Source organism: Myotis myotis, unplaced genomic scaffold (assembly GCF_014108235.1).
Source record: "Myotis myotis isolate mMyoMyo1 unplaced genomic scaffold, mMyoMyo1.p scaffold_m19_p_49, whole genome shotgun sequence".
Taxonomy (NCBI): domain Eukaryota; kingdom Metazoa; phylum Chordata; class Mammalia; order Chiroptera; family Vespertilionidae; genus Myotis; species Myotis myotis.
In genome coordinates, this window is record NW_023416356.1 from 116,871 (window position 1) to 142,196 (window position 25,326).

At 61.2% G+C, this 25,326-nt stretch overlaps 1 protein-coding gene across 1 annotated transcript in view; it reads right to left on the reverse strand.

Moving 5' to 3' along the window:
- DMBT1 (deleted in malignant brain tumors 1) overlaps positions 1-17,929 on the reverse strand; it is a 94,251-nt gene extending 76,322 nt beyond the window's left edge. Inside the window, 14 exon segments of the mRNA XM_036307632.1 lie at positions 966-1,295; positions 3,824-4,186; positions 6,685-7,014; positions 7,701-7,748; positions 8,559-8,585; positions 9,543-9,872; positions 10,536-10,583; positions 11,384-11,428; positions 13,510-13,554; positions 14,318-14,629; positions 15,251-15,286; positions 16,575-16,622; positions 16,925-16,987; positions 17,869-17,929. Of these exon segments, the coding sequence (XP_036163525.1) occupies positions 966-1,295; positions 3,824-4,186; positions 6,685-7,014; positions 7,701-7,748; positions 8,559-8,585; positions 9,543-9,872; positions 10,536-10,583; positions 11,384-11,428; positions 13,510-13,554; positions 14,318-14,629; positions 15,251-15,286; positions 16,575-16,622; positions 16,925-16,987; positions 17,869-17,929 (2,086 nt within the window).
- Between the last annotated feature and the right edge of the window lie 7,397 nt (positions 17,930-25,326).

A 25,326-nucleotide genomic window follows, 5' to 3' on the forward strand; every position in this document is an offset into this window, starting at 1 on the left:
GCACCTGTGGGAAAAAGAACAGTCAGACACCATGCTCCCAGGTGCCCGGCCCAGATCCCAGGTTGTGGACCCTCAGCTTCTACACACGGACTGATTCCCTGCTCATGCCCTGGAGGGGGGATGGGAGGGGAGACAGCAGTGTGCCCCGCACCTCATAGTACTTCCAAAGCCATGCTCTCTGTCTCCTCCCATCGCCTGCCTCCCAGAGACTGAGGACTTCCTATCCAATGTATACAAGCAAGTGTCATGCCTGGGACAGGCCACTGGGGCCCTGGTGTTGACCCTAGAGAATGAATGGGCAATGACCCCACCAAATGGGGTCAATCAATGTGCACACTGATGTTTCAGCCTTGACCATTTCTGATATTGAGAGTTTACACCCATTTCTAGACATTTTCATGAGGTCATAATAGCCCATCCCCAAAGCCCCCATAGGTTCCTTCCATTCATTGGCCAGCTGCCATCTCCCTCCTCCCCCTGCTCCCTCCCACTCTCTCTGTCCTTCACAAAGGACCTCTGTGCTCTCAGGGTGTCCCCTCTGCCTCACTATATGGGAGCCCCCAGGCGACACCGTCCTCAAAGAGGGGAGGAGCTCACCAACCCCCACACCCAGGGGCCAGCTGCCCTGGTGGAAGCCCAGACACCCTGCAGGTGGCAGTGAGCTGGCTCCGGGGGCACAAGGCCAGGCTCCTCTCTGTGCTCAGCTCGCTGCCTCTTGTGCTTGAACATGGAGCTCAGGCCCCTTCGAGCCAGGTCCTCGCACTGCCTTCAGGATGCTGGGCACATGGACCCACCAATCTGACCAGTAGTCTGAGCAGGAGACCTAGCACTTGGGAGCCTGCTGCCCTGAGTCACTGCAGTTCCTGGGCGACAGTACGAGGCTCAGTCAAGGTCCTGGCATGGGAAGTGAGCGTGTTCTCAGTAGCATCAGCCCAGAAGGGCCACCAGGGATGGTAGCGACGCACCTGAGCAGATGACGCCGGCGTCCTCCCCGTGGTTGCAGTTGTGTGAGTTCCAGGGACTGTGCGGGCAGCTCCACAGGTAGGACTCGTGCCCTGAGCAGCCCACGTCGTCCAGCACGATCGGGCCTGAGCCCTGTCCGAACCGGGCACTTCCTGGGGCCGACCTGGCCCAGCCACAGCCCAGCTGCCTGCATACCACGTTGGCGTCGTTGGTGTCCCACCCGTCGTCACACACGGTGCCCCAGGAGCCTCGGTAGAGGACCTCCACGCGGCCCTGACACCGGTCACCGCCGTTCGCCAGCCTCAGGGCCAGAGCCGAATCGGTCCCAAACCCTAGAGGACGGCACAAAGACACCTCCTCCATGTCTGTGCTGAGCTCCAGGCCCAAGGCAGGTTCTAGACTCAGGGCCTCCCTCATGGCCACCCCCAGGGGAGGCAGTCATCTTTGGACACACTCAGGTGTTCATCTCCATCACAGGGAAAGGACCGGGACATCCTGTCCAACCAAGTCTAAGGAGGCTCCTAGGTAGGGAGCCCCAGGATTGCCCATGAGGTGAGAAATGCCACCCGTATCCACCAGGGCCACCCAGGGTGGAGGTCCATGGCTCCGGGGACAGGCCAAGGCCATGGCCTCCTTGGCCACTTATTTCTTCTCCATGGTCCTGCCTGACTTGAGGCAAAGCCCTCGGAGGGGATGAGACCTCTGTCAGACATGAGAGGAAAGAGACTCACACCCTGAGGGTGAGCCAGCACAGGGGTCTCAGCAGGTGCCAGGAGGCCTTAAGGGCTGACCCTGAGCAACGGGGGAGGGTCCTGGCTGAGCCTCCTCCCAGAAGCCCACTGGAGACAAGTCACAGGCCAACAATGTCAGACCTGGACCTGGTCAGAGACCCTCCTCTGGCCCCACCCCCCTACAGGGACAAAGAAAGATGATGGCTCATGTGGAGGCTCTTCCTGTCACGTTCCATCCCAGGCGTGGTTCAGAGGCAGAGAAGGGCCCTGGGAGGGTGAAGGGTCCTGTACCTGTTGTTGTTTGAGGATACGCAGTTGTGGAAGGAGTTGTCCATGCGTCTGGAAGGGACAACAAAGAGAAAGGCTTTAGTAAGGCCTGAGGAAAGGAGTCCTTCCCAAAAGGGTGGGACGGTCAGCGTGACTTTCCCATGTGCCTCCTGCAGGTGCTCCCTGGCTGTCCACTAGCCTCCCGCTCGGCTGGGTCATCGGGGTCCAAAGCCTGGGAGAGACCAGCCGATTCCCTCCACGTCTCTGACCAACATGTTCCTCCCCATCAGAAGACCTTTCCCATCTCTCCCCCTTGAGCCAGGCACTCACTGGTGGCTTGAGGAGTTGGCCTGACTCTGAAGCTTGGATAGAAAGAGTCAGGGCCTGGTGTGTGAACCAGGAGGCAAGCACAGGTCCTGGTACCCAGAGGACCCTCATCACATGTTCACTGCCATCCTCGGGCACTGTCTCTGCCCCCTTGGGATGTGGGTATGACCATGCCAGCCCTCAGGGTGCGGCAGGTGTGAGAGGAGGAGAGAAGCCAGAAGCCTGCTGTCCCGTCATCAGAAAGCCAGTGGGCATCAGTGTCCACTCTCCCACAAAGCCCTCCTCAGCCTGGAGCCAAGGGGCCACCTTCATGGAAGGGGAGGCACTTCTCTGACCATCGGCCACTCTCCCCCGGGACAGCTGCCAAGTATCTGATGAGAACTTAAAAGGAGGATGGACAGACGGAGTCTCTGGAACCCTCCCCCATAGTTAAGGAGACAGAGGGCAAAAGTGTGGACCAGATGGGGTTCAAAGAGCCATGGGTCAGCTGGAGAGGGCCGATCGGCAGAGGTGGGCAGGAGAGAGGGACCAGGAGACGTGGCGGGACTCACCTGGCCAGGATGTGGTGGTCTGAGCAGCTGTGGGAAGAAAGGGACAGTCAGACAACAAGCTCCCAGGTGCCCGGCCCAGATCCCGGATTGATGACCCTCAGCTTCTGCACACGGAGCTGACGCCGTGCACATGGCCTTGAGGGGTCGGGGGGACACAGCAGTGCTGCCCCGAACCTCGCAGTCCTTCCAAAGCCACTCCCTCTGTCCCCAGCCATCGCCTGCCTCCCTGAGCCTGAGGACTCCTGTCCAGTGTATGGAAGCCAGTGTCAAGCCTGGGACAGGCCATCAGGGCTCTGGTGTTGACCCCCAGCAAGAACGGGTAATGACCCCACCAAATGGGGTCAATCAATATGCTCACTGATTTCTCAGCCTACACCTATTTTGCTAAAGGGAGTTTACACCCATTTCTAGACTTTTCCATGCGGTCATAATGCCCCTTCCCCAAGGCTCCCATTGGCTCCTTCCATTCATTGGCCACCTGACGTCTCCCTCCTCCACCTGCTCCCTCCCATTCTCTCTGTCCTTCACAAAGGACCTCTGTGCTCTCAGGTTGTCCCCTCTGTGTCACTGTCTTGGAGCCCCCAGGAGACTCCATCCTCACAGAGGTGAGGAGCTCACCAACCCCCACACCCAGGGACCAGCTGCCCTGGTGGAAGCCCAGACACCCTGCAGGTCACAGTGAGCTGGCTCCGGGGGCCCAAGGCCAGGTTCCTCTCTGTGCTCAAGGCGCTGCCTCCTGTGCTTGAACATGGAGCTCAGGCCCCTTCGAGCCAGGTCCTCGCACTGCCTTCAGGATGCTGGGAGTGTGAACCCACCAAACGGACGTTTAGCCTGAGCAGGTAACCTAGCACCTGGGTGCCTGCTGCCCTGAGTCACTCCAGTGCCTGGGGGACAGTACGAGGCTCAGGGGGGCCCTGGCGTGGGGAGTGGGTATGTTCTCAGCAGAAGCAGCCCAGAAGGGCCACCAGCGAGGCAGAAGCCCACCTGAGCAGATGACACCGGCGTCTTCGTGGTGCCCACAGTTGTGTGAGTTCCAGCCATTATGCGGGCAGCTCCACAGGAAGGACTCATGCCCTGAGCAGCCCACGTTGTCCAGCACGATCGGGCCTGAGCCCTGTCCGAACCGGGCACTTCCTGGGGCCGACCTGGCCCAGCCACAGCCCAGCTGCCTGCACACCACGTTGGCATCGTTGGTGTCCCACCCGTCGTCACACACGGTGCCCCAGGAGCCTCGGTAGAGGACCTCCACGCGGCCCTGACACCGGTCACCGCCATTCACCAGCCTCAGGGCCAGAGCCGAATCGGTCCCGAAATCTAGAGGACGGCACAAGGACACCTCCTCCATGTCTGTGCTGAGCTCCACGCCCAAGGCAGGTTCTAGACTCAGGGCCTCCCTCATGGCCACCCCCTGGGCAGGCGTTCAGCTTTGGACACCACAGGGGTTAATCTCAATTACGGATATAGGATCTGGGACATTCTGTCCTGCCAGGTCTAAGGGTGCTCCAAGGAAGGGAGCCTCAGGAATGCCCATGGGGTGAGGACTGCCCCCCGTATCCACCAGGGCCACACAGGGTGGAGGTCCATGGCTCCGGGGACAGGCCAAGATCATGGCCTCCTTGGCCACTTATTTCTTCTCTATGGTCCTGCCTGACTTGAGGCAAAGCCCTCGGAGGGGATGGGACCTCTGTCAGACATGAGAGGATAGAGACTCACACCCACTGAGGGTGAGCCAGCACAGGGGTCTCAGCAGGTGCCAGATGGTCTCTAGGGCTGACCCTGAGCAACAGGGAGGGTCCTGGCTGAGCCTCCTCCCAGAAGGCCACTGGAGACAAGACATCAGCCAACCATGTTAGACAAAGACCTGGGCAGAGACCCTCCTCTGCTTGTCCAGAGGGACAAGAATGAGGATGGCCCACGGAGAGCCTCTTCCTCTTATGTTCCATTCCGGACATGATTCAGAGGCAGAGAGGGGCCCTGGGAGGTTTAAGAGTCCTGTACCCGTTGTGTTTTGAGGAGAGGCAGTTGTGGTTGGAGTTGTGGAAGGAGTTGTCCATGCATCTGGAAGGGACAACAAAGAGAAAGGGGGTGGTGAGGACTTAGAAAAGGAATCCTTCCCAAAAGGGTGGGTCGGTCAGCGTGACTTTCCCATGTGCCCCTGCACGTGCTCCCTGCCTGTCCACTAGCCTCCTGCTCCGCTGGGTCATCGTGGTCGAATTCTGGGAGAGACCAGCCGCATCCCTCCAGGTCTCTGACCGCCATGTTCCTCCCCATCAGAAGACCTTTCCCATCTCTCTCCCATGAGCCAGGCACTCACTGGTGGCTTGAGGCTTTGGCCTGACTCTGAAGATTGGATAGAAAGAGTCAGGGCCTGGTGACTGAACCGGGAGGCAATCACAGGTCCTGGTACCCAGAGGACCCTCAGCACGTGTTCACTGCAATCCCCGCGCACTGTATCTACCCCCTTGGGATGTGGGTATGACCATGCTGGCCCTCAGGGTGCGGCAGGTGTGAGAGGAGGGGAGAACCCAGAAGCCCGCTGTCCCGTCATCAGAAAGCCAGTGGGCATCAGTGTCCACTATCCCACAAAGCCCTCCTCAGCCTGGAGTCACAGGGCCACCTTCATGGAAGGGGAGGCACTTCTCTGACCATCGACCTCTCTCCCCCAGGACGGCCTCCAAGTATCTGATGAGAACTCACAAGGAAAAAGGACAGATGGAGTCTTTGGAATCCCCCCACCGCAATAGATAAGGAGACAGAGGGCAAAAGTGTGGTCCAGATGGGGTCCAAAGAGCCATGAGTCAGCCTGAGAGGGCCGACAGGCAGAGGGGGAAGTGGAGAGAGGTACATCCCAGAGAGATGGCTGGGACTCACCTGGCCAGGATGTGGTGGTCTGAGCAGCTGTGGGAAGAAAGGGACAGTCAGACCAAGCTCCCAGGTGCCCGGCCCAGATCCTGGGTTGGTGACCCTCAGCTACTACACACGGAGCTGACGCCGTGCACATGGCCACAGAGGGGACACAGCAGTGCTGCCCCGCACCTCGCAGTCCTTCCAAAGCCACATCATCTGTCTCCTGCCATCGCCTGCCTCCCTGAGCCTAAGGACTCCTGTGCAGAGTATGGAAGCCAGTGTCATGCCTGGGACAGGCCATCAGGGTCCTGGTGCTGACCCCAGAGCCTGAACGGGTAATGACCCCACCAAATGGGGTCAATCAATATGCAGACTCATTTCTCAGCCTAGAACCATTCTGCTAAAGAGAGTTTACACCCATTTCTAGACTTTTCCATGCGGTCATAATGCCCCATCCCCAAGGCTCCCATTGGCTCCTTCCATTCATTGTCCACCTGCCATCTCCCACCACCCCTGCCCCCTCCCACTCTCTCTGTCCTTCACAAGGACCTCTGTTCTCTCAGGGTGTCCCCTGTGTGTCACTATCTGGGAGCCCCCAGGTGACACTGTCCTCACAGAGGGGAGGAGCTCACCAACTCCCACACCCAGGGACCAGCGGACCTGGAAGGAAGCCCAGACACCTTGCAGGTGGCAGTGAGCTGGCCCTGGGGGCACAAGGCCAGGCTCCTCTCTGTGCTCAGGACGTGGCCTCCTGTGCATGAACACGGAGCTAAGGCCCCTTCGAGACAGTTCCTGGCACTGCCTTCGGGATGCTGGGCACAAGAACCCACCAACTTAACCTCTAGTCTGAGCAGGAGACCTAGCACCTGGGAACCTGCTGTCCTGAGTCACTGCAGTGCCTGGGGGACAGTACGAGGCTCAGGGGGGCCCTGGAAAGGGAAGTGGGTGTGTTCTCAGCAGCATCTTCCCAGATGCCACCCGCGATGGTAGCGATGTACCTGAGCAGATGACGCCGGCGTCCTCCCCGTGCCCACAGTTGTGGGAGTTCCAGCCATTGTGCGGGCATCTCCACAGGAAGGACTCGTGCCCTGAGCAGCCCACGTCGTCCAGCACGATCGGCCCTGAGCCCTGTCCGAACCGGGCACTGCCTGGGGCCGACCTGGCCCAGCCACAGCCCAGCTGCCTGCACACCACGTTGGCGTCGTTGGTGTCCCACCCGTCGTCACACACGGTGCCCCAGGAGCCTCGGTAGAGGACCTCCACGCGGCCCTGACACCGGTCACCGCCATTCACCAGCCTCAGGGCCAAACCAGCATCGGTGCCGAAATCTAGAGGACGGCACAAGGACACCTCCTCCATGTCTGTGCTAAACTCCAGGCTTGAGGCAGGCTCTTGACTCAGGGGACCCTCATAGCCACGCCCAAGGGCAGACGGTCATCTTTGGACACACTCAGGGGTTCATCTCCATCAAAGGAAAAGGATCAGGATGTCCTGTCCTGCCAGATCTAAGGGTGTCCTAGGTAGGGAGCCCCAGGCTTGCCCATTGGGTGAGGACTGCCCCCGTATCCACGAGAGCCACCCAGGTTGGAGGTCCATGGCTCCAGGGACAGGCCAAGGCCATGACCTCCTTGGCCACCTATTTATTCTCCGTGGTCCTACCTGACTTGAGGCAAAGCCCTCAGAGGGGATGGGACCTCTGTCAGACATGAGAGGACAGAGACTCACCCACCCTGAGGGTGAGCCAGCACAGGGGTCTCAGCAGGTGCCAGGTGGCCTCTAGGGCTGATACTGAGCAAAGGGGAGGGTCCTGGCTGAGCCTCCTCCCAGAACCCCCTGGAGACAAGTCATCAGCCAACCATGTCAGACAAGGACCTGGTCAGAGACCCTCCTCTGGCTCCACCCCCCTACAGGGCAAGGATGGGTATGGCCCACATGGAGCCTCTTCCTCTCAAGTTCCATCCCAGGGGTGATTCAGAGACAGAGAAGGGCCCTGGGAGGGTGATGGGTCCTGTACCTGTTGTTAGTTGAGTAGTGGCAGCTGTGGAAGAAGGTGTCCATGCGTCTGGAAGGGACAACAAAGAGAATGGCTGTGGTGAGGCCTTAGGAACAGAGTCGTTCCCAAAAGGGTGGGTCGCTCAGTATGACTTTCCCATGTGCCTCCTGCACGTGCGCCCTGCCTGTCCACTAGCCTCCCGCTCAGCTGGGTCATCGGGATCCAAAGCCTGGGAGAGACCAGCCGCATCCTCCATCTCTCTGACCACCATGTTTCTCCCCATCAGAAGACCTTTCCCATCTCTCCCCCTTGAGCCAGGCACTCACTGGTAGCTTGAGGCTTTGGCATGACTCTGAAGCTTGGATAGAAAGTGTCATGGCCCGGTTATTGAACCAGGAGGCAAGCACAGGTCCAGGTACCCAGAGGACTTTCATGACATGTTCACTGCCATCCCCGGGCACTGTCTCTACCCCCTTGGGATGCAGTGACCATGCTGGCCCTCAGGGTTCGGCAGGTGTGAGAGGAGGAGAGAACCCAGAAAACTGCTGTCCCGTCACCAGAAAGCCAGTGGGCATCAGTGTCCACTATCCCACAAAGCCCTCCTCAGCCTGGAGTCACGGGGCCACCTTCATGGAAGGGGAGGCACTTCTCTGACCATCGGCCGCTCTCCCCGAGACAGCCGCCAAGTATCTGATGAGAACTCACAAGGAAAAAGGACAGATGGAGTCTTTGGAAGCCCCCACCCCCTCTAGTTAAGGAGACAGAGGGCAAAAGTGTGGTCCAGATGGGGTCCAAAGAGCCATGTGTCAGCTGGAGAGGGCCGACCTGCACAGGTGTGCAGGAGAGAGGGACATCCCAGGAGTGGTGGCTGGGACTCACCTGGCCAGGATGTGGAGGCCTGAGTAGCTGTGGGAAGAAAGGGACAGTCAGACCAAGCTCCCAGGTGCCCGGCCCAGATCCCGAGTTGGTGACCCTCAGCTACTACACACGGAGCTGATACTGTGCACATGGCCTCGGGGGGCAGGAAGGGGACAGAGCAGTGCTGCCCTGAACCTCGCAGTCCTTCCAAAGCCACACCCATTGTCCCCTGCCATCGCCTGCCTCCCTGAACCTGAGGACTTCCTGTCCAGATAATGGAAGCCAGTGTCATGCCTGGGACAGGCCACTGGGGCCCTGGTGTTGACCCCAGAGAGTGAACACAAAATTACCCCAAAAAATGGGGTCAATCAATGTGCATAGTGATGTCTCAACCTTGACCCATTCTGATATTGAGAGTCTACACAGATTTCTAGACTTTTCCATGTGGTCACAATGCCCCATCCCCAAGATCCCATAGGCTCCTTCCATTCATTGGCCACCTGCCATCTCCCACCTCCCCTGCTCCCTCCCACTCTCTCTGTCCTTCACAAGGACCTCTGTGCTCTCAGGGTGTCCCCTCTGCATCACTATCTGGGAGCCCCCAGGTGACACCATCCTCACAGAGGGGAAGTGCTTACCAACCCCCACACCCAGGGGCCAGCTGCCCTGGTGGAAGCCCAGACACCCTGCAGGTCACAGTGAGCTGGTTCCGGGGGCACAAAGCCAAGCTCCTCTCTGTGCTCAGGACGCTGCCTCTAGTGCTTGAACATGGAGCTCAGGCCCCTTCGAGACAGTTCCTGGCACTGCCTTCAGGATACTGGGCGCATGGACCCACCAAGTTGACGTGTAGTCAGAGCAGGAGACCTAGCACCTGGGAGCCTGCTGCCCTGAGTCACTCCAGTGCCTGGGGGACAGTACGAGGCTCAGGGGGGCCCTGGCGAGGGGAGTGGCCTTGTTCTCAGCAGCATCTGCCAAGAAGAGCCACCAGGGACGGTAGCGACCCACCTGAGCAGATGACGCCAGCGTCTTCCCCGTGCCCACAGTTGTGTGAGTTCCATCCCCTGTGCGGGCAGCTCCACAGGAAGGACTCGTGCCCTGAGCAGCCCACGTCGTCCAACACGATCGGCCCTGAGCCCTGTCCGAACCGGGCACTGCCTGGGGCCGACCTGGCCCAGCCACAGCCCAGCTGCCTGCACACCACGTTGGCGTCGTTGGTGTCCCACCCGTCGTCACACACGGTGCCCCAGGAGCCTCGGTAGAGGACCTCCACGCGGCCCTGACACCGGTCACCGCCATTCACCAGCCTCAGGGCCAGAGCCGAATCGGTCCCAACATCTAAGGATGGCACAAGGACACCTCCTCCATGTCTGTGCTGAGCTCCAGGCCTGAGGCAGGTTCTAGATAGACTCAGGGCCTCCCTCATGGCCACGCCCAAGGACAGACGGTCATCTTTGGACATGCCCAGGGGTTCATCTCCATCACAGGGAAAGGATCCGGACATCCTGTCCGACCAGGTCTAAGGGTGTCCTAGGTAGGGAGCCCCAGGCTTGCCCATGGGGTGAGGACTGCCCCCGTATCCACGAGAGCCACCCAGGGTGGAGGTCCATGGCTTCAGGGACAGGCCAAGGCCATGACCTCCTTGGCCACCTATTTATTCTCCGTGGTCCTACCTGACTTGAGGCAAAGCCCTCGGATGGGATGGGACCTCTGTCAGACATGAGAGGACAGAGACTCATCCACCCTGAGGGTGAGCCAGCACAGGGGTCTCAGCAGGTGCCAGGTGGCCTCTAGGGCTGATACTGAGCAAAGGGGAGGGTCCTGGCTGAGCCTCCTCCCAGAACCCCCTGGAGACAAGTCATCAGCCAACCATGTCAGACAAGGACCTGGTCAGAGACCCTCCTCTGGCTCCACCCCCCTACAGGGCAAGGATGGGTATGGCCCACATGGAGCGTGATTCAGAAGCAGAGAAGGGCCCTGGGAGGGTGATGGGTCCTGTACCTGTTGTTAGTTGAGTAGAGGCAGCTGTGGAAGGAGGTGTCCATGCGTCTGGAAGGGACAACAAAGAGAATGGCTGTGGTGAGGCCTTAAACGGAGTCGTTCCAAAACGGCGGGTCGCTCAGTATGACTTTCCCATGTGCCTCCTGCACGTGCGCCCTGCCTGTCCACTAGCCTCCCGCTCGGCTGGGTCATCGGGTCGAAGGCCTGGGAGAGACCAGCCGCATGCCTCCACGTCTCTGACCGCCATGTTCCTCCCCATCAGAAGACCTTTCCCATCTCTCCCCCATGAGCCAGGTACTCACTGGTGGCTGGAGGTCTGACTCTGAAGCTTGGATAGAAAGAGTCAGGGCCCGGTTATTGAACCAGGAGGCAAGCACAGGTCCTGGTACCCAGAGGACCCTCATCACATGTTCACTGCCATCCCTGGGCACTGTGTCTGCCCCCTTGAGCACGGGACTCTGCCCCACGGGAGGGAGGATTAAGGGCCTTCTGTGCCGAGATTGTCCGAGGTGCCCTGAAGGGGGCTCAGGGAGGGCACAGGCCAGGATGCTGCTCAGAGGTGTGCACCTGCCTCGCTGGGCCCCGCAGCCCGAATCCCAGCGCCTGAGCCTGGCCAGGGGCCAGCATGGCTTGGGAGGGCCACGGGGGTGGGCCCTGGGCCTGGGTGGCTGGACCCCCTTAATGTGGGTCATCAAGCCCCACCTTGGAGCTCCGGGAAGGGGACACCCTGCAGCCCAAGGCCTTACTCAGAGGCCCTGGGAGCTGAGCACCCCATCTCTCACTCCTGCACCTCTCCCCAGTCAGGGTGCGGGGGGGTGGGGCACAGAAATCCCACGTGACAAGCGTACCTTCCGTGGATGCTGCCAGGGTCTCCACCGTGGAAAGCAGAGAAGCTGCAGAGCAGAGGGAACAGGTCAGTGCTGGGGCCTCCTGGACGGTGGCCCTCCCTCCCAGGCTCTGAGGCAGGTGCGGGCGGGAGACCCTATGCCACCCCGGCAGCGAGGCTACGCCCCTTCCTTGTGAGGCGGAACTCACCCTCTGCCCTCTGTGGGCCCTGGATCGATGCCCGGATGCCACAGGGGCCCTTGGCCCGTCACCACCCTCCCCTCCTGCACTTCCTTCCACAGAATCCACCACAGAACCCGCGGACTCCCGCCCTCATTCACAGCACGGGACTCGATACCAAGTGCCCAGCCCTGCGGCTCAGACACCCGCAGACGGCACGTGTCTACCCCCACCCCCTGGAGATATTCCTGAGAGGGAGGCCTCGCCCCCAGGAGGAGGGGCCGTTTCTGAACCTGCACCCTCTGCACTAGCCGGTGTGGCTCAGTGGATAGAGCGCTGGCCTGTGGACTGAAGGGTCCTGGGCTCCATTCCGGTCAAGGCACATACCCGGGTTGGGGGCTCCATCCCCAGTGGAGGGCTTGCAGGAGGCAGCCAATCAATGATTCTCTCTCATCATGGATGTTTCTCTCTCTCCCTCCCTTTCTCTATGAAATCAATAAAAATGTGTTTTAAAGGCTGTTCAGGGGAAGCGGGTATCTCCGTATCCACCTGCCGAGCTTGCATTGGGCCTTCCACATGGGACCTACACAGGCGCCAGGAAATGGATACAGAAATAATGTTCGCAGCGCGGCACTTCTCCCCGAGTCCTCCCGTCTCACTGCATTGGCCAGCATCTTTAGTGCCCTGTGTGGCATAGTGTGTGTGTGAGGGGGGCTGAAGGGCGGACTGGTTTTGCTTTCACTTCCCTGGAAACGCTGCTAGTTTTTCCCTGGTCAGTGCATGGCTGGCTGGAGGCTGTGGCTGTTGAGTTGCCTCAAGGAGCCCTGGGCTTGCCCACGGCCCCAGCAAGAGCCGGCCTGGTGCTGGGCGTGGAGAGAGGATGGCCTGGCAGCTGCTCAAACCACTGCACCAGAGCCCCGTGTCCTCTGAGCCTCTCCTGGGCGTCAGCACGGGGGCCCTTTCGATCTAGAGGTGCGACCCCCACCCCCTCTCCCCTCGGGAGGGCCCGGCAGGTCTGGGGAAGTCCTGTCTGCAGGCCGGTCAGAGGCAGAGGGCCCCGCACCTGAGCCCTCCCTCGCCGGCCTGGCCGGACGCTGGCGCCTCGGGCTTCGTCAGGCCCACGACGTTCCTAACATGGGGCAGGGTCTGGGGGAACCGCTCCGAGGGCCAGGGGTCCTCCTCCTCCCGCCGCTGCACTGAGGGTCCGGGGAGGGGACACGTTCACAGAGGATGAAGCCAGGCTCCACCTCGGCTCCAGCGACATCTCTGTCCCTAACCAGCGGGACAGGACAGGGAAGGTCCAGCCGGGCCTGACACCGTGGGCCTCGGGGACGGGAACCCGGGACGGGAACCCGGGAGAAAGAGAAATGCCCGGGTCCCCTGGTCCCTGCTGGGTCCTGGCCGGGGCCTTGGCCTGGAGGCCGTCCTTCTCCTGTCTCGGGGCCAGTGTTTCCCAGGGAGAAAGGGCGGTGACTTTCCTTCCCAAAGCCCAGGCTGCCGGCACCCGGTCTGTGTGGCCTGCACCCCAGCTCTGTCGCTGGAGGCAGAATCCCGGCGGGGGGTGGGGGGGCACGGGACTCTGCCCCACGGGCGGGAGGACCTAGGTCCTTCTGTGCTGAGATGGTCCGAGGTGCCCTGATGGGGGCTCAGGGAGGGCACAGGCCAGGATGCTGCTCAGAGGTGTGCACCTGCCTCGCTGGGCCCCGCAGCCCGAATCCCAGCGCCTGAGCCTGGCCAGGGGCCAGCGTGGCTTGGGCGGGCCACGGGGGTGGGCCCTGGGCCTGGGTGGCTGGACCCCCTTAATGTGGGTCATCAAGCCCCACCTTGGAGCTCCGGGAAGGGGACACCCTGCAGCCTGAGGCCTTACTCAGAGGCTCTGGGAGCTGAGCACCCCATCTCTCACTCCTGCACCTCTCCCCAGTCAGGGTGCGGGGGGGTGGGGCACAGAAATCCCACATGACAAGCGTACCTTCCGTGGATACTGCCAGGGTCTCCACCGTGGAAAGCAGAGAAGCTGCAGAGCAGAGGGAACAGGTCAGTGCTGGGGCCTCCTGGAGGGTGGCCCTCCCGCCCGGGCTCCAAGGCAGGTGGGGGCGGGAGACCCGGCAGCGAGGCTACGCCCCTTCCTTGTGAGGCGGAACTCGCCCTCTGCCCCTCGATCAGGGGCCCTTGGCCCGTCACCACCCTCCCCTCCTGCGCTTCCTTCCACAGAATCTACCACAGAACCCGCGGACTCCCGCCCTCATTCACAGCACGGGACTCGATACCAAGTGCCCAGCCCTGCGGCTCAGACACCCGCAGACGGCACGTGTCTACCCCCACCCCCTGGAGATATTCCTGAGAGGGAGGCCTCGCCCCCAGGAGGAGGGGCCGTTTCTGAACCTGCACCCTCTGCACTAGCCAGTGTGGTTCAGTGGATAGAGCACTGGCCTGTGAACTGGAGGGTCCTGGGTTAGATTCCTGGTCAGGGCACAGGCCCGGGTTGGGGCTCGATCCCCAGTGGGGGGCATGCAGGAGGCAGCCCACCCATGATTCTCTCTCATCATGGATGTTTCTCTCTCTCTCCCTCTCCCTTCCTCTCTGAAATCAATAAAAATATATTTTTTAAATGAGAAAAGAAAAGGGACCATGATTCCTGCCCTCGAACACGGAAGGAGGTGTGGCTGGGAGCGGGGGTGAGCTGCACAGCACCGCGTGCGTGGGCCCAGTGTTAGGGCCAGCAGGGGGCGCTGTCCGCAGCGCGGTCGGGGTGCCTGGCCAGTCGAAGGGGGCCCCACCTGAGCACACGACGCCGGCATCTTCCCTGTGTCCGCACTCGTGGTGGTACCAGCCGCCGTGGGGGCAGCTGGACAGGGAGGGCTCCCAGCCCGCGCAGTCCACGGTGCCCAGCAGGACGTTCCCCGAGCCCTGGCCGAAGTGGGCCCCGCCGGGCGCCCACACCGAGTTGCCGCAGTCCAGCTGCCTGCACACCACGTCCGCGTCCCGGGAGTCCCAGCTGTCATCACACACGGTGCCCCAGGTGCCCTGGTACAGGAGCTCCACCCGGCCCTGGCACCGGTCCGCGCCGTTCACCAGCCTCAGCGGCAAGCCTGCATGGACAGGGGAAAGCCATCATCCCTGCCCGGCCAGTGTGGCTCAGTGGTTGAGCGTCGACCTATGAACCAGGAGGTCAGGGTTCGATTCACGGTCAGGGCGCAGGCCTGGGTTGTGGGCTCGATCCCCAGTGGGGGGCGAGCAGGAGGCGCCCAATCCGTGATTCTCTCTCATCATTGATGCTTCTCTCTCTCTCTCCTTTTCCCTTCCTCTCTGACATCAATAAAAATGTATTTTAAAAAAAGAAATGAAAACATTTCTTAAAAGAAAAGAAAGCCATGGTCTTTGCTGGGACTGGCCTCCCGCCCCCTCTTCCCCTCCCCTCTCTGCACCGCCCGCCTCGCTCACTGCCTCCTCTCCTCTCTGGGGACCTGCCTCCCCTGCTGTCCCAGCAGCTTCTCCGTCTCAGCCCGCTCTCAGCCCCCCAAGGACCTGCCCATGGGCTCTGGGAGCTCCCCAGAAAGAGGACCCCACACCCGCCTCCCCAGCCCGGGGGCTCCACACAAGGTTTTAGTGGCCACCCAGCCTCCACCACCAACGGCTGCAGCGCAGAACTGGCCGGCCCAGCCAGGGGACCACCCCTGGGAACACCATAAAAGCCATAGAAAAGGCCTCACCGTAGTCATAGCCTTCCGTCTGCGTGGCCCACGGCCCTGGAGAGAGACCAAAGGCACCTTAGCAGAGAGGGTTCCCTTTGCAAAGGATCCCCAGCCCCAGGCAGTGGCTGCGCTTCCCCTTACAATCCGCCAGGGGGCGCAGTGGGTCCACCGTGGGTCTGGTTGCCTCCAGCATCCTTGCTCAGGGTTTTGTGATTCTAGATCAGTGGTTCTCAACCTTCCTAATGCCGCAACCCCTTAATACAGCTCCTCATGTTGTGCTGACCCCCAATTTCATTGTGACAAATTGACCATAATCAAAGCATAGTGATTCATCACAAAAACAATATGTAATTATAGATTGTTTTCCGATGGTCTTAGGTGACCCCTGTGAAAGGGTCATTCGACCCCCAAAGGGGTCGCAACCCACAGGTTGAGAACCGCTGCTCTAGATGAAAACAAACGGGTTGGGTGTGGGATGTTCCCTTCGTTTAGGTGGGGTAAGTGGGTCTCTCCGCCAGGCGCCCTCACGCCGCAGTTCACCGTCCTGGGGTGCGCTCTGTGCTCAGAGCCGGGGCTGGGCCAGCGGGCGGTCGCACTGGGGCCAGGGTTCCCCGCGGCAGCGAGTCCGCCCTGCACTGTGGAATGTGAGCAGAGTCCGCTGGGGGACCGCCATTCGGGGGGCCGTTACATAAGTGAATGTGTAAAAAAAATGTTAAACTACTTTTAAAGATTGATTTCAGAGAGAGGAAGGGAGACAAAGAGAGAGAGAGACATCAATGATGAGAGAGAAACATCATCCATTGGCTGCCTCCTGCACGCCCCCCAGTGGGGATCGAGCCTGCACCCCGGGCCTGTGCGCTGACCGGGAATTGAACCCCGGCCTCCTGGTTCCTAGGTTGATGCTCAAACCCTGAGCCATGCTGGCCGGGGCAGGCCACTGATTTTTTTTTTTTTTTAATATATTTGTATTGATTTCAGAGAGGAAGGGAGAGGGAGAGAGGCAGACGCCAAGGACGCTGATTTTTAAGGTGTAATCGTGGAGGCGATTCTGAGCGTTTCCTAACACGAAACCTCAGATCGCGTGAGAGAGCTTTATGGGCGTTCCCTCAGTTCACCCTCAAAACAGCCCCGGGAAACGGAGGCTGCGGAAGGGGACCCGAGACCGGCTGGCGGGTGAGGGCCGGGCGGGACTTGGACGCGGGCGGCCACTCTGAACCGCCTCCCTATTCTGCCCCCGGGTATATATTTCCAGGACCTTGAACGATTTGGTCCAATGACGGCCTGTCCTGCACAGGCGGGTGCCGGGGGACAACAACCAGAAGAGGAAAGAGAGGGACGTTACCAGCCGAGGCAGAGGTGTCCTCCGCTCCCAGGGGGCCCGTGAAGAAACCTAGGAAAGCAGAGAAAAGGTGTGGTCACACCCAGGGAGCCAGGGTCATGCTCTGCCCCCCTGCCCCTTCCCGCTGACTGGACGCCCGTGGGCAGCCCAGGGCGAGGGGGCAGAGGTCTCAGGGAAAAGGGTGGCTGGGCAGAGACTAGCATGGAGACGCGTTAGAGGAAGGGACTGGGACCCAGCAGGGCCGTCCTTCCCGTCCTACGTCTGAAACCAGCAGAACCCCGCAGCCGGCCCAAGCCCGCATCCTGGGGTGGCCCCGGTCCCCACTGCGGCTCCGCCCCGGGGTCTAGGGTTACCGGTTGGCACAGACGTCTCCCTAGACGAGGTCACTGTCGTCATGTCTGCTGTTACTGGTGTTGCTGAAAATACAAAGTAAAAAGGCCGAGTGAGAACCCCTAAACGCAGGCCTTCCGTCAGGCCCCCCGGAGCAGTGAGGGGCTGCATCCTGGTGGTTGGCTGGGCCTGTCGCGTGATTGGGGGGTCTGACCCCTGCGGCTGAGGCACCACCTGGAGGTGCGAGAAGGGAGGGTCCGTGTCCACGAAGCTCAGAGGCCGCTGGGCAGCCTGGCAGGGGGGACCAGTGAGGCAGGAGCCCGAGCCGCGCAGTGGTGAGTCCAAGCATGTTTTTATGTTTTAAGTTAAAAGGAAACATTTAAAACTGCACGTTTCCTGTCTGGCCAGTGTAGCTCAGGGGTTGAGCATCCACCTAGGAACCAGGAGGTCACGGTTCGATTCCCGGTCAGGGCACAGGCCTGGGTTGCAGGCTCCATCCCCAGAGAGGGGCGTGCAGGAGGCAGCCGATCCGTGATTCTCTCTCATCATTGATGTTTCTCTCTCCCTCCGTCCCTTTCTCTCTGACATCAATAAAATTATTCTATTTTAAAAAGAAGGAAAGGAGGGTGTCCCAGCCGGCCCGCTGGTGGCCCCATGTGGTGCACACATCCCCGCTGCCCGGCCGGCGCCCTGGGCGACAGGAGTGACCGAGCCAGAGCCGCCGGCCGAGCGCCCTGAGGGCCGTGCAGGGCCGGCTTCCCGCCCCCTGTCTGCGTTCACCCCAAGGCCACGCGGAGGCCTGGTGCCCCTTCCTCGCTGCAGGAGCCTTTCTGACCCGCGGCCCCCGGCCTCGTCTAACCACGACCCTGGCCTTTCTCAGGCGGAAACAACCAGAAAAGCGCTTCCTTCCCGAATCCTCGCGAGTGGGGTTTGCCCGTGAGCTGAGCAGCCGCAGAGGAGACAGTACCTGCGTGGAGGACGCGGCCCAGCAGCAGACACGTTACCAGGGTGACGCTGGGGAGCCCCATGGTGCCGGCTCTGCTCCGGGGGACACGGAGCCTCGATATTTACGGGTTCCAGCCTCCAGGAGGCGTGTCCTGGGCATGGCCTTCCTATTGATGCCATAAATCAACAGGGGGAAGCGTAACGGTCCGGCTGAGCTGTGGGACGACGTGGGCGTGTGCGATCGATGCCGCTCGGATCAGCGGCTGCTCCCACCTGCCGCCGCGCGGACCTGAGGGACCCGCTTCCAACTTCCTCCTGGCACGCGGCCCGCGGGGCCCCATCTTCGCCCCCGAGGACTCGGTGAGCTCGTGGGAAGGCAGCCCCAGCAGGATGTGGGCTGCTGGGCAAACAGCCCCGGTGCCAAAGGGAAGGCCCCTCTCTGGGCCGGGCGGGCCTGGCAGGGCCACACACTGGCCCCTCGCCTGGGAGAGCGAGGGCAGCGTTCACACAGACGGGGCGGGAGGAGCTGGGGCGAGTCCACAGAGGCCAAGGCCGTGGCCGGGCGAGCAGCAGCTCTGGCGTCTGGATCTCACACTATTCCCACGGCACAGGGCCGAGGACCGGGGCTCCGGCCGGGCCACCTGACATCTCACGGGGTTTCGGATCCTGCTCTTGGCGGTCACGGGGCTGGGACGGACCTCGCAAACCCACAAAACCAGCCCTGACCTCCCCCTGCCTTGTGCACAGCCCCTCTCCAAGGTTTTTTGTAAACACTTTTAAATATATTGATTTCAGAGAGGAAGGGAGAGGGAGGGAGAGAAACATCAATGATGAGAGAGAATCACGGGTCAGCCGCCTCCTGCACACCCCACACTGGGGATGAGCCCCCAGCCTGGGCCTGTGCCCTGACCGGGAATCAAGCCCTGACCTCCTGGTTCACAGGTCGATGCTCACCCACTGAGTCACACTGGCTGGGCTATTTATTCATATTTTTTTATGGAGGAAAATTATTGGGTGTTTTTTGTAGCTATTGTATTTATTTAATTTTTTAAAGTATTTTTCATTGTTGATAATATTACAGATCTCTCCCCCTCACCCCCCTTGGAAGTATTAACACCACTTGCCATGGGAACCTGCAGAAAAGCACCCAAATCCGACGCCTTTGGCAATTTCCCTGAGACAGTAACCCCTACAGGAGTCACCCGCACCCAAGAGTGGGGAGACCGGACGGGGAACAAGGCCTGAGTGAGCACGAGGCACGAGGGTCCCACCAGGTAACCCTGAGCAGCCGTGGACAGCCCAGCTCAGACCGGGAACGTCGTCCTGAGAGCGGGCAAGCTTTCACCGTCGCACGCCTTCCCGTGGCTGACCCGTCCTTGATCCCTGTGGTTAGCAGCGAAGCCCTAAGACAACAAGGGATTGGGAGCTTTTGTTCAGCAGAAGCAGAGAAGGAAGTGGAGGGAGCCCAGCTGTCAGTCAAAGCTGCCGGGCGTGTCCCGGGGGGGACGGGGTGGTGTCCCCGCATCAGGAAGGTCTTGGACCAGGAAGAATACACTGGGCCACCTGCCACCAGGTGAGCCCTTCGCGCCAGGGCCCACCTGTCCCGGGAGCTCTGTGTGGGTCACAGACCCCGTACAGACAGGTCTTCCTCTTGTGGGGAGAGGGGGTCCCTGGGGGACCCCCAGCAGAGCAGCTCCCTCCCAGGCGGCCCCCTTCTCCCGGCCCACTGGCCAGAGCATCTTCAACAGCACGGCCAGGGGAAGAGAGGGGCCAGAGTGCTGCTCACGAACGAAAACGGCTGCGAAGAGCAGGACGCTGAGCTGGGCTTCTCCCCGAGACGTTTGAAAGCTTATTCGCAGAGATGTGCACCCCCACGCTCACTGCGGCCTCCTCCACGCGGCAGGACAGGAGACAGCCGACGTGTCCTTCGATGGGGTGGATGCAGAGGGGGCACACGCACGCTGGGAACACTTAGCACTCAGCCGCGAGGAAAGGGGAAACAGTGCCGTTTGTGAAACGTGGGTGACCTTAGAACGAACATCAAGCGAAACAAGTCAGAAGAAAGAGTCCGGAGGCACATGGTTTCACTCACATGTGGGACATAAACTGAGACTCAGACAGAGACCGTACTTCGGTGGTTACCAGAGGGGGTGGGCAGTGCAGGGCCAGCCCTATGGTGACACAGGGCCATGGCTGTGGGTGGTGGGCACATGGTGCCGTCTTCAGAGCATGCGTCGTCGAGCTGCCCACGTGAAGACTGTGTGGTTTATTAATCACCTAGAGGCCCAGTGCACGAATTCGTGCACAGGTGGGGTCCTTGGGCCTGGCCGGCTATCGGGCTGATCAGGGCTGGCCGAGGGGAGGTTGGCTGTGGGAGCTCCTGCATTGAGCATCTGCCCCCTGGTGGTCAGTGCACGTCATGGCTACCGGCCGGTCGTCTGGTTGTAACAGTCGCTAAGGCTTGTATATATATAGATGTCCCCCGTACATGTAACTGCTAACAAAGAGCAACAGGGAGAAGGGCCTCACACAGGCTGCCACCATTTCTTTAGTGAAACTAAAAACAGCCTGGCTGGCGTGGCTCAGTGGTTGAGCGTTGACCTAGGAACCAGAGGTCAGGGTTCATTCCTGGTCAGGGCACCGGCCCGGGCTGCGGGCTCGATCCCCAGTGTGGGGCGTGCAGGAGGCCGCCGATCCATGATTCTCTCTCATCATGGATGTTTCTCTCTCTCCCTTCCTCTCTGAGATCAATAAAAATATATTTTAAAACATAAATAAAAAAGGGGGTCACAGTTCGCCGCCCGGCTGAGAGCCGGCTGTGCCCCGTGCCCTCAGGTGGCAGGTGTGGCCGGGGACCGGGAAGCTGCCCCGGGCCCCCCCGGAGAGCGGGCCACATGGGTCTCAGGAAGCCGTCAGACCCACGGCTTCGCTCACCCGTAGCCCTGCCAGCCCTGCCGTGGCCGTGACGAGTGGTGTTGAAACAACAACAAATACTCAAACCCAAGGAAACTGGAACAAAGGAAGGGGCTCTGAGGACGCAGGGCAGTGACGAGCCGCAGCTCTCGCCAAACCAGGGGAACAAAAGTGCGTGGGGTCAGCCGAGCCCAAGAGCCGCGGCCAGAATGGGCCCCTTGTGCGCGGCCGGAGGAGGAAGCCAGGCTGGGGCCGCCCCTCAGGTGAGTTCCTTGAGTGAGAAAGGGTTCATTCACATTTCCTTCTTCCTGTTACTCACGAGGCCCCCAGAGCCAGCGTGTGTGAGTGTGTGTGTGCATGCACGTGCATGCATGTATGGTGCCTGTATGTGCATGAGTGTGTGCATGAATGAGCTTCTGCATGTCTGTTTGTGTGTACACATGTACGGTGCCTTGTATGCATACATGTACATGCATGTATGGTGCCTAGCGTGCATGAGTGTGTGTGTGTGCATGTGTGTGTGTGCGCGCACATGCATTCCCCAGAAGACACCTGACTGTCCACTTCAGCAGAGGAAATGGGTGACGCTGGGTGGATGGCTTTCCCGCAGCTTTGCAGGTGCCTCTGCGCGGCTCAGAGATGAGCAGCAGGGGGTCCAGCGCGGGGAGGGGGGAGGCCCGCCGGGAGAGCCTGCCCTGGAGGAGCCGCTCTGACCCGAGGCCGGGCAGCGGCCGTGCCCTCCATCCCCCGGGTCCCTCCCGAGACAGCGAGCTGGGCCTACGGGGCCCCACTGGACGCCCGCCAGCGCCGCTCCGTTCCTCCTGCGGAAAGCGCCGGGCCTGGGAGGGCCCACCTTCCCCTGCGAGCAGAAGAGGCTCCCTCAGTCCTTGCCGTCGGCCGCCCCAGGAGCCTGTCTCAGCCGCGGGCACTGCACGGGCACCCGCTCCCCCGTCTTCTCGAGCTCCCGGCTGGGTCTGAGTTGTTAGTGCCCCACCCCCAGCGTCCTCCCTGTGACCTCGGGGACCACAGCCTCTACCCCGGCACCGCACACCCAGCCCGCACCGCACACCCAGCCGGCATCGCACACCCAGCCCACACCCACACCCCGCCGGCACCCCACACCCAGCCGGCACCCCACACCCAGCCGGCACCGCACACCCAGCCGGCACCCACACCCAGCCCACACCCACACCCAGCCGGCACCGCACACCCAGCCACCACCCCACACCCAGCCGGCACCGCACACCCAGCCACCACCCCACACCCAGCCGGCACCCACACCCAGCCGGCACCCACACCCAGCCAGAGTGCAGACAGACAGCGCGTGTGGACGTAACACGAAAGCCTCGCTCTCGGCTGGACATGCGCTCGGCCTGTCCCTGACCTCAGGTCACACACGCCCTTTGGGGGAGGCTCAGCCGACGCTGCCCCACTTCACAGAGAAACTGAGGCTCCTCCCCTCCCCGAGGTGAAGCACTTACACCCAAGATCCCGGGGCCTCAGTGAGAGGCATGCGGAGGGCTGAGGTGAGCCCCCGATGACGCCCCTCGCTCCCTCGCTGAGCCCCCCATGATGCCCCTGCTCCCCTTGCTGAGCCCCCTGACACCCCTGCTCTCCTCGCTGAGCCCCCTGACACCCCTCGCTCCCCTCGCTGAGTCCCCCACTGCCATCTCCTGTTTCTCTCCTGGCTGCTCTCCCCTCCTGGCCTGGGTGAGGGTGAAGCCTCCCCTGACCTGACCCTCTATGTTCTCAGGAATCCCCTGGTCAGCTTTGGTCCCTTCTCTCCTCAGAACCAGGGGGAGGGAGAAAGCTACACACTCCGCAGAGGGGGCCGTGTCCCCCACGTCCGCAGAGGGGGCTGTGTCCCCCACGTCCGCAGAGGGGGGCTGTGTCCCCCACACCCGCAGAGGGGGCTGTGTCCCCCACATCCGCAGAGGGGGGCTGTGTCCCCCACATCCGCAGAGGGGGCTGTGTCCCCCACATCCGCAGAGGGGGCTGTGTCCCCCACATCCGCAGAGCCCCTGGTGCTCCTGTTCCAAGTCCACTCCATGTCAGCAATGGTGTGAAGCCCACATGTGAGAAAGGACTGTTTTCCGACGGGTCTTCCCAGCGGAAAAAGAGAGTTTAGGGGCAGCTAAGCGATGCCCTTACCTTCCAGGGAGGGAAACCGAGCCCCAAAAGTGACGAACCGAACCTCTCAAAGGTCTCCCCATGCCACCTGCCGCCGCCGCCTTACAGGGTCTCCCCACGACCCCGCCGCCTGCAGCCGCTGTGAGGGAGCTGCTCCATGGGCAGGGGCGGGGGGGGGGAGGCCCAGGGCTTCCTGGGTGAGGAGAGCCGCCGGCTCCCACTGCCCCCCGCCCCCCCCTCGGGCGTGGAGGCCTCCGGGGTGGGGATCAGGAGGCTGCTTCCTCCAGCCCCCGAGCTGCCTTCACCACGGAAACCCCCACAGGCAGGGCTCAGTCCGCCCGCTGTCGTCCGTGGATCCGCGTGTAAGGGCGGCCCTGGGGCTGCGGGACGGACCCCCAACGAGAGGCCATGGGCTGCGCTGGGCGGAGAGGAATCATCGCAACCGAACAAAACAGATCCAGACACGGAAGCATTGGGGGCGGGGGGGGGGGGGGACATCTGCAATACCTTCCACAATAAAGATAAATTCCAGTAAGTACATAAATAAAACAAAATACAGCCCGGCCGGTGGGGCTCAGGGGCTGAGCGTCGACCTAGGAACCAGGAGGTCACAGTTAGATTCCCGGTCAGCGCACAGGCCCGGGCTGCAGGCTCGATCCCCAGTGGGGGGCGTGCAGGAGACAGCGGGTCCATGATTCTCTCTCCTCATGGATGTTTCTCTCTCTCCCTCTCCCTTCCTCTCTGACATCAATAACAATATTTTTGAAATTTTTAAAAAGTAAAAATAAGATACAGGTGTCTGCCCCTCCCCCCGCCACCCCCACCCCCACCCCCCACCGGCCTTGAGCTGGGCCTGGGCTGTCTCTTGAACTCCCAGGTGATGCTGATGCGCACCCGCGTGTGGGCCCCAGGGGATCGGCTCTGGGCGGCCACCCGGCTGCCCCGCAGGTTCCTGGGAAGAGCGAGCGCAGGGTGCAAGCAGCGGTCTTGGCTCAGCGAGGCCTCCGTGTCTCGTTCTGCGCGACATGGGGAGCCCCGGTGGCGTTCGGAGGAGGACGGAGGCCAGAGACCCCCGAGTTCCCTAAGGACAGGCCACATGTGGACTGGGACACGAGGCGCAGCCACGCCCACAGGCTGGGCAGCGAGGGGAGGAATAAGGCGACCCCCCTCCCCAGGAATCCACCGGGCAATGGAAAGTCACTGCCATCAGAACACAAGGGGGGCCCCGCCTCTGAGGCCTCGGGACGGAACCGCGGGAGACGCGCCGAGACCTCGGAGAGCCGATGACGAACAGGATGGTGCAATCCGGACCTTCACACCCTCCTCTGGCACAGATGAGGGCGGATCGATGGCAGCGGGAGGTCTGTGAGATGGTGCCTGGCAGTGCCTACATACTTAGAGGTTCAAACCTTCTTTTTAAATAGATTTTTATTGATTTCAGAGAGGAAAGGAGAGGGAGAGAGGGATAGAAACAACAATGATGAGAGAGAACCATGGACCAGCTGCCTCCTGCACCCCCTACTGGGAATGGGGCCCACAATCTGGGCCTGTGCCCTTGACTGGAATAGAACCTGGGACCCTTCAGTCCGCAGGCCGACGCTCTGTCCACTGACCCAAACCGGCCAGGGCAGTTCAAATCTTTATTACACGACACAGCACTGTTTTATTTTTTTAAAATATATTTTTACTGAATTCAGAGAGGGAGAGAGAGACACACATCAATGATGAGAGAGTCATGGATCGGCTGCCTCCTGCACGGCCCACACTGGGGACCAAACCCACAACCTGGGCATGTGCCCTGACCAGGAATCCAACTGTGACCTCCTGGTTCATAAGTTGACGCTTGATCACTGAGCCGCGCCCATCATGTTTTAGAACTAGAACGTCATGCTTTGAGTTATATTTGTATAAATATTTGTACTTTAGACGCAAACGTGAAATCACTCCAGTACACGGGCTGCCCGCGCTGGGCCCGGTGGGGGACTGCCCTGGGGGACTCCCTGGTTCTGGGGGGCCTCGCCGAGGCTGTGGAAGGTCCTTGATGTTTCTGGGGGTGAGGTCCCCAGATCTCGTAAGTGTCTGATGGCACCCACTTTAGCAAAGTCTAGTGTTTGACAGAACGGCAGCCAGAACTCCAAGGCCCGCAGCCAACACCACAGCCTTCCTTCTCCTTCCCCCCACTTCACAGATGAGAGCACAGTTTCAGGAAGTCAAACCAAGGGGTCCGGGCCGGCTGTCACACCGGAGCCAGCCAAGCAGAGACAGGGTTGAATCCTACATGAGCCTTTAATCCAGTTCTGCCGGCAGCACAGGGAGCAGGGGGTCACCCACAAAAACCCGCTCTGCCCCCCATCAGCCGCTGCTTATATTGGGGAGAAGGACGGAGATCACATGGGGAGCAGGCAAAGGGCATGCCAGACAGCAGTTCACAGGGAAT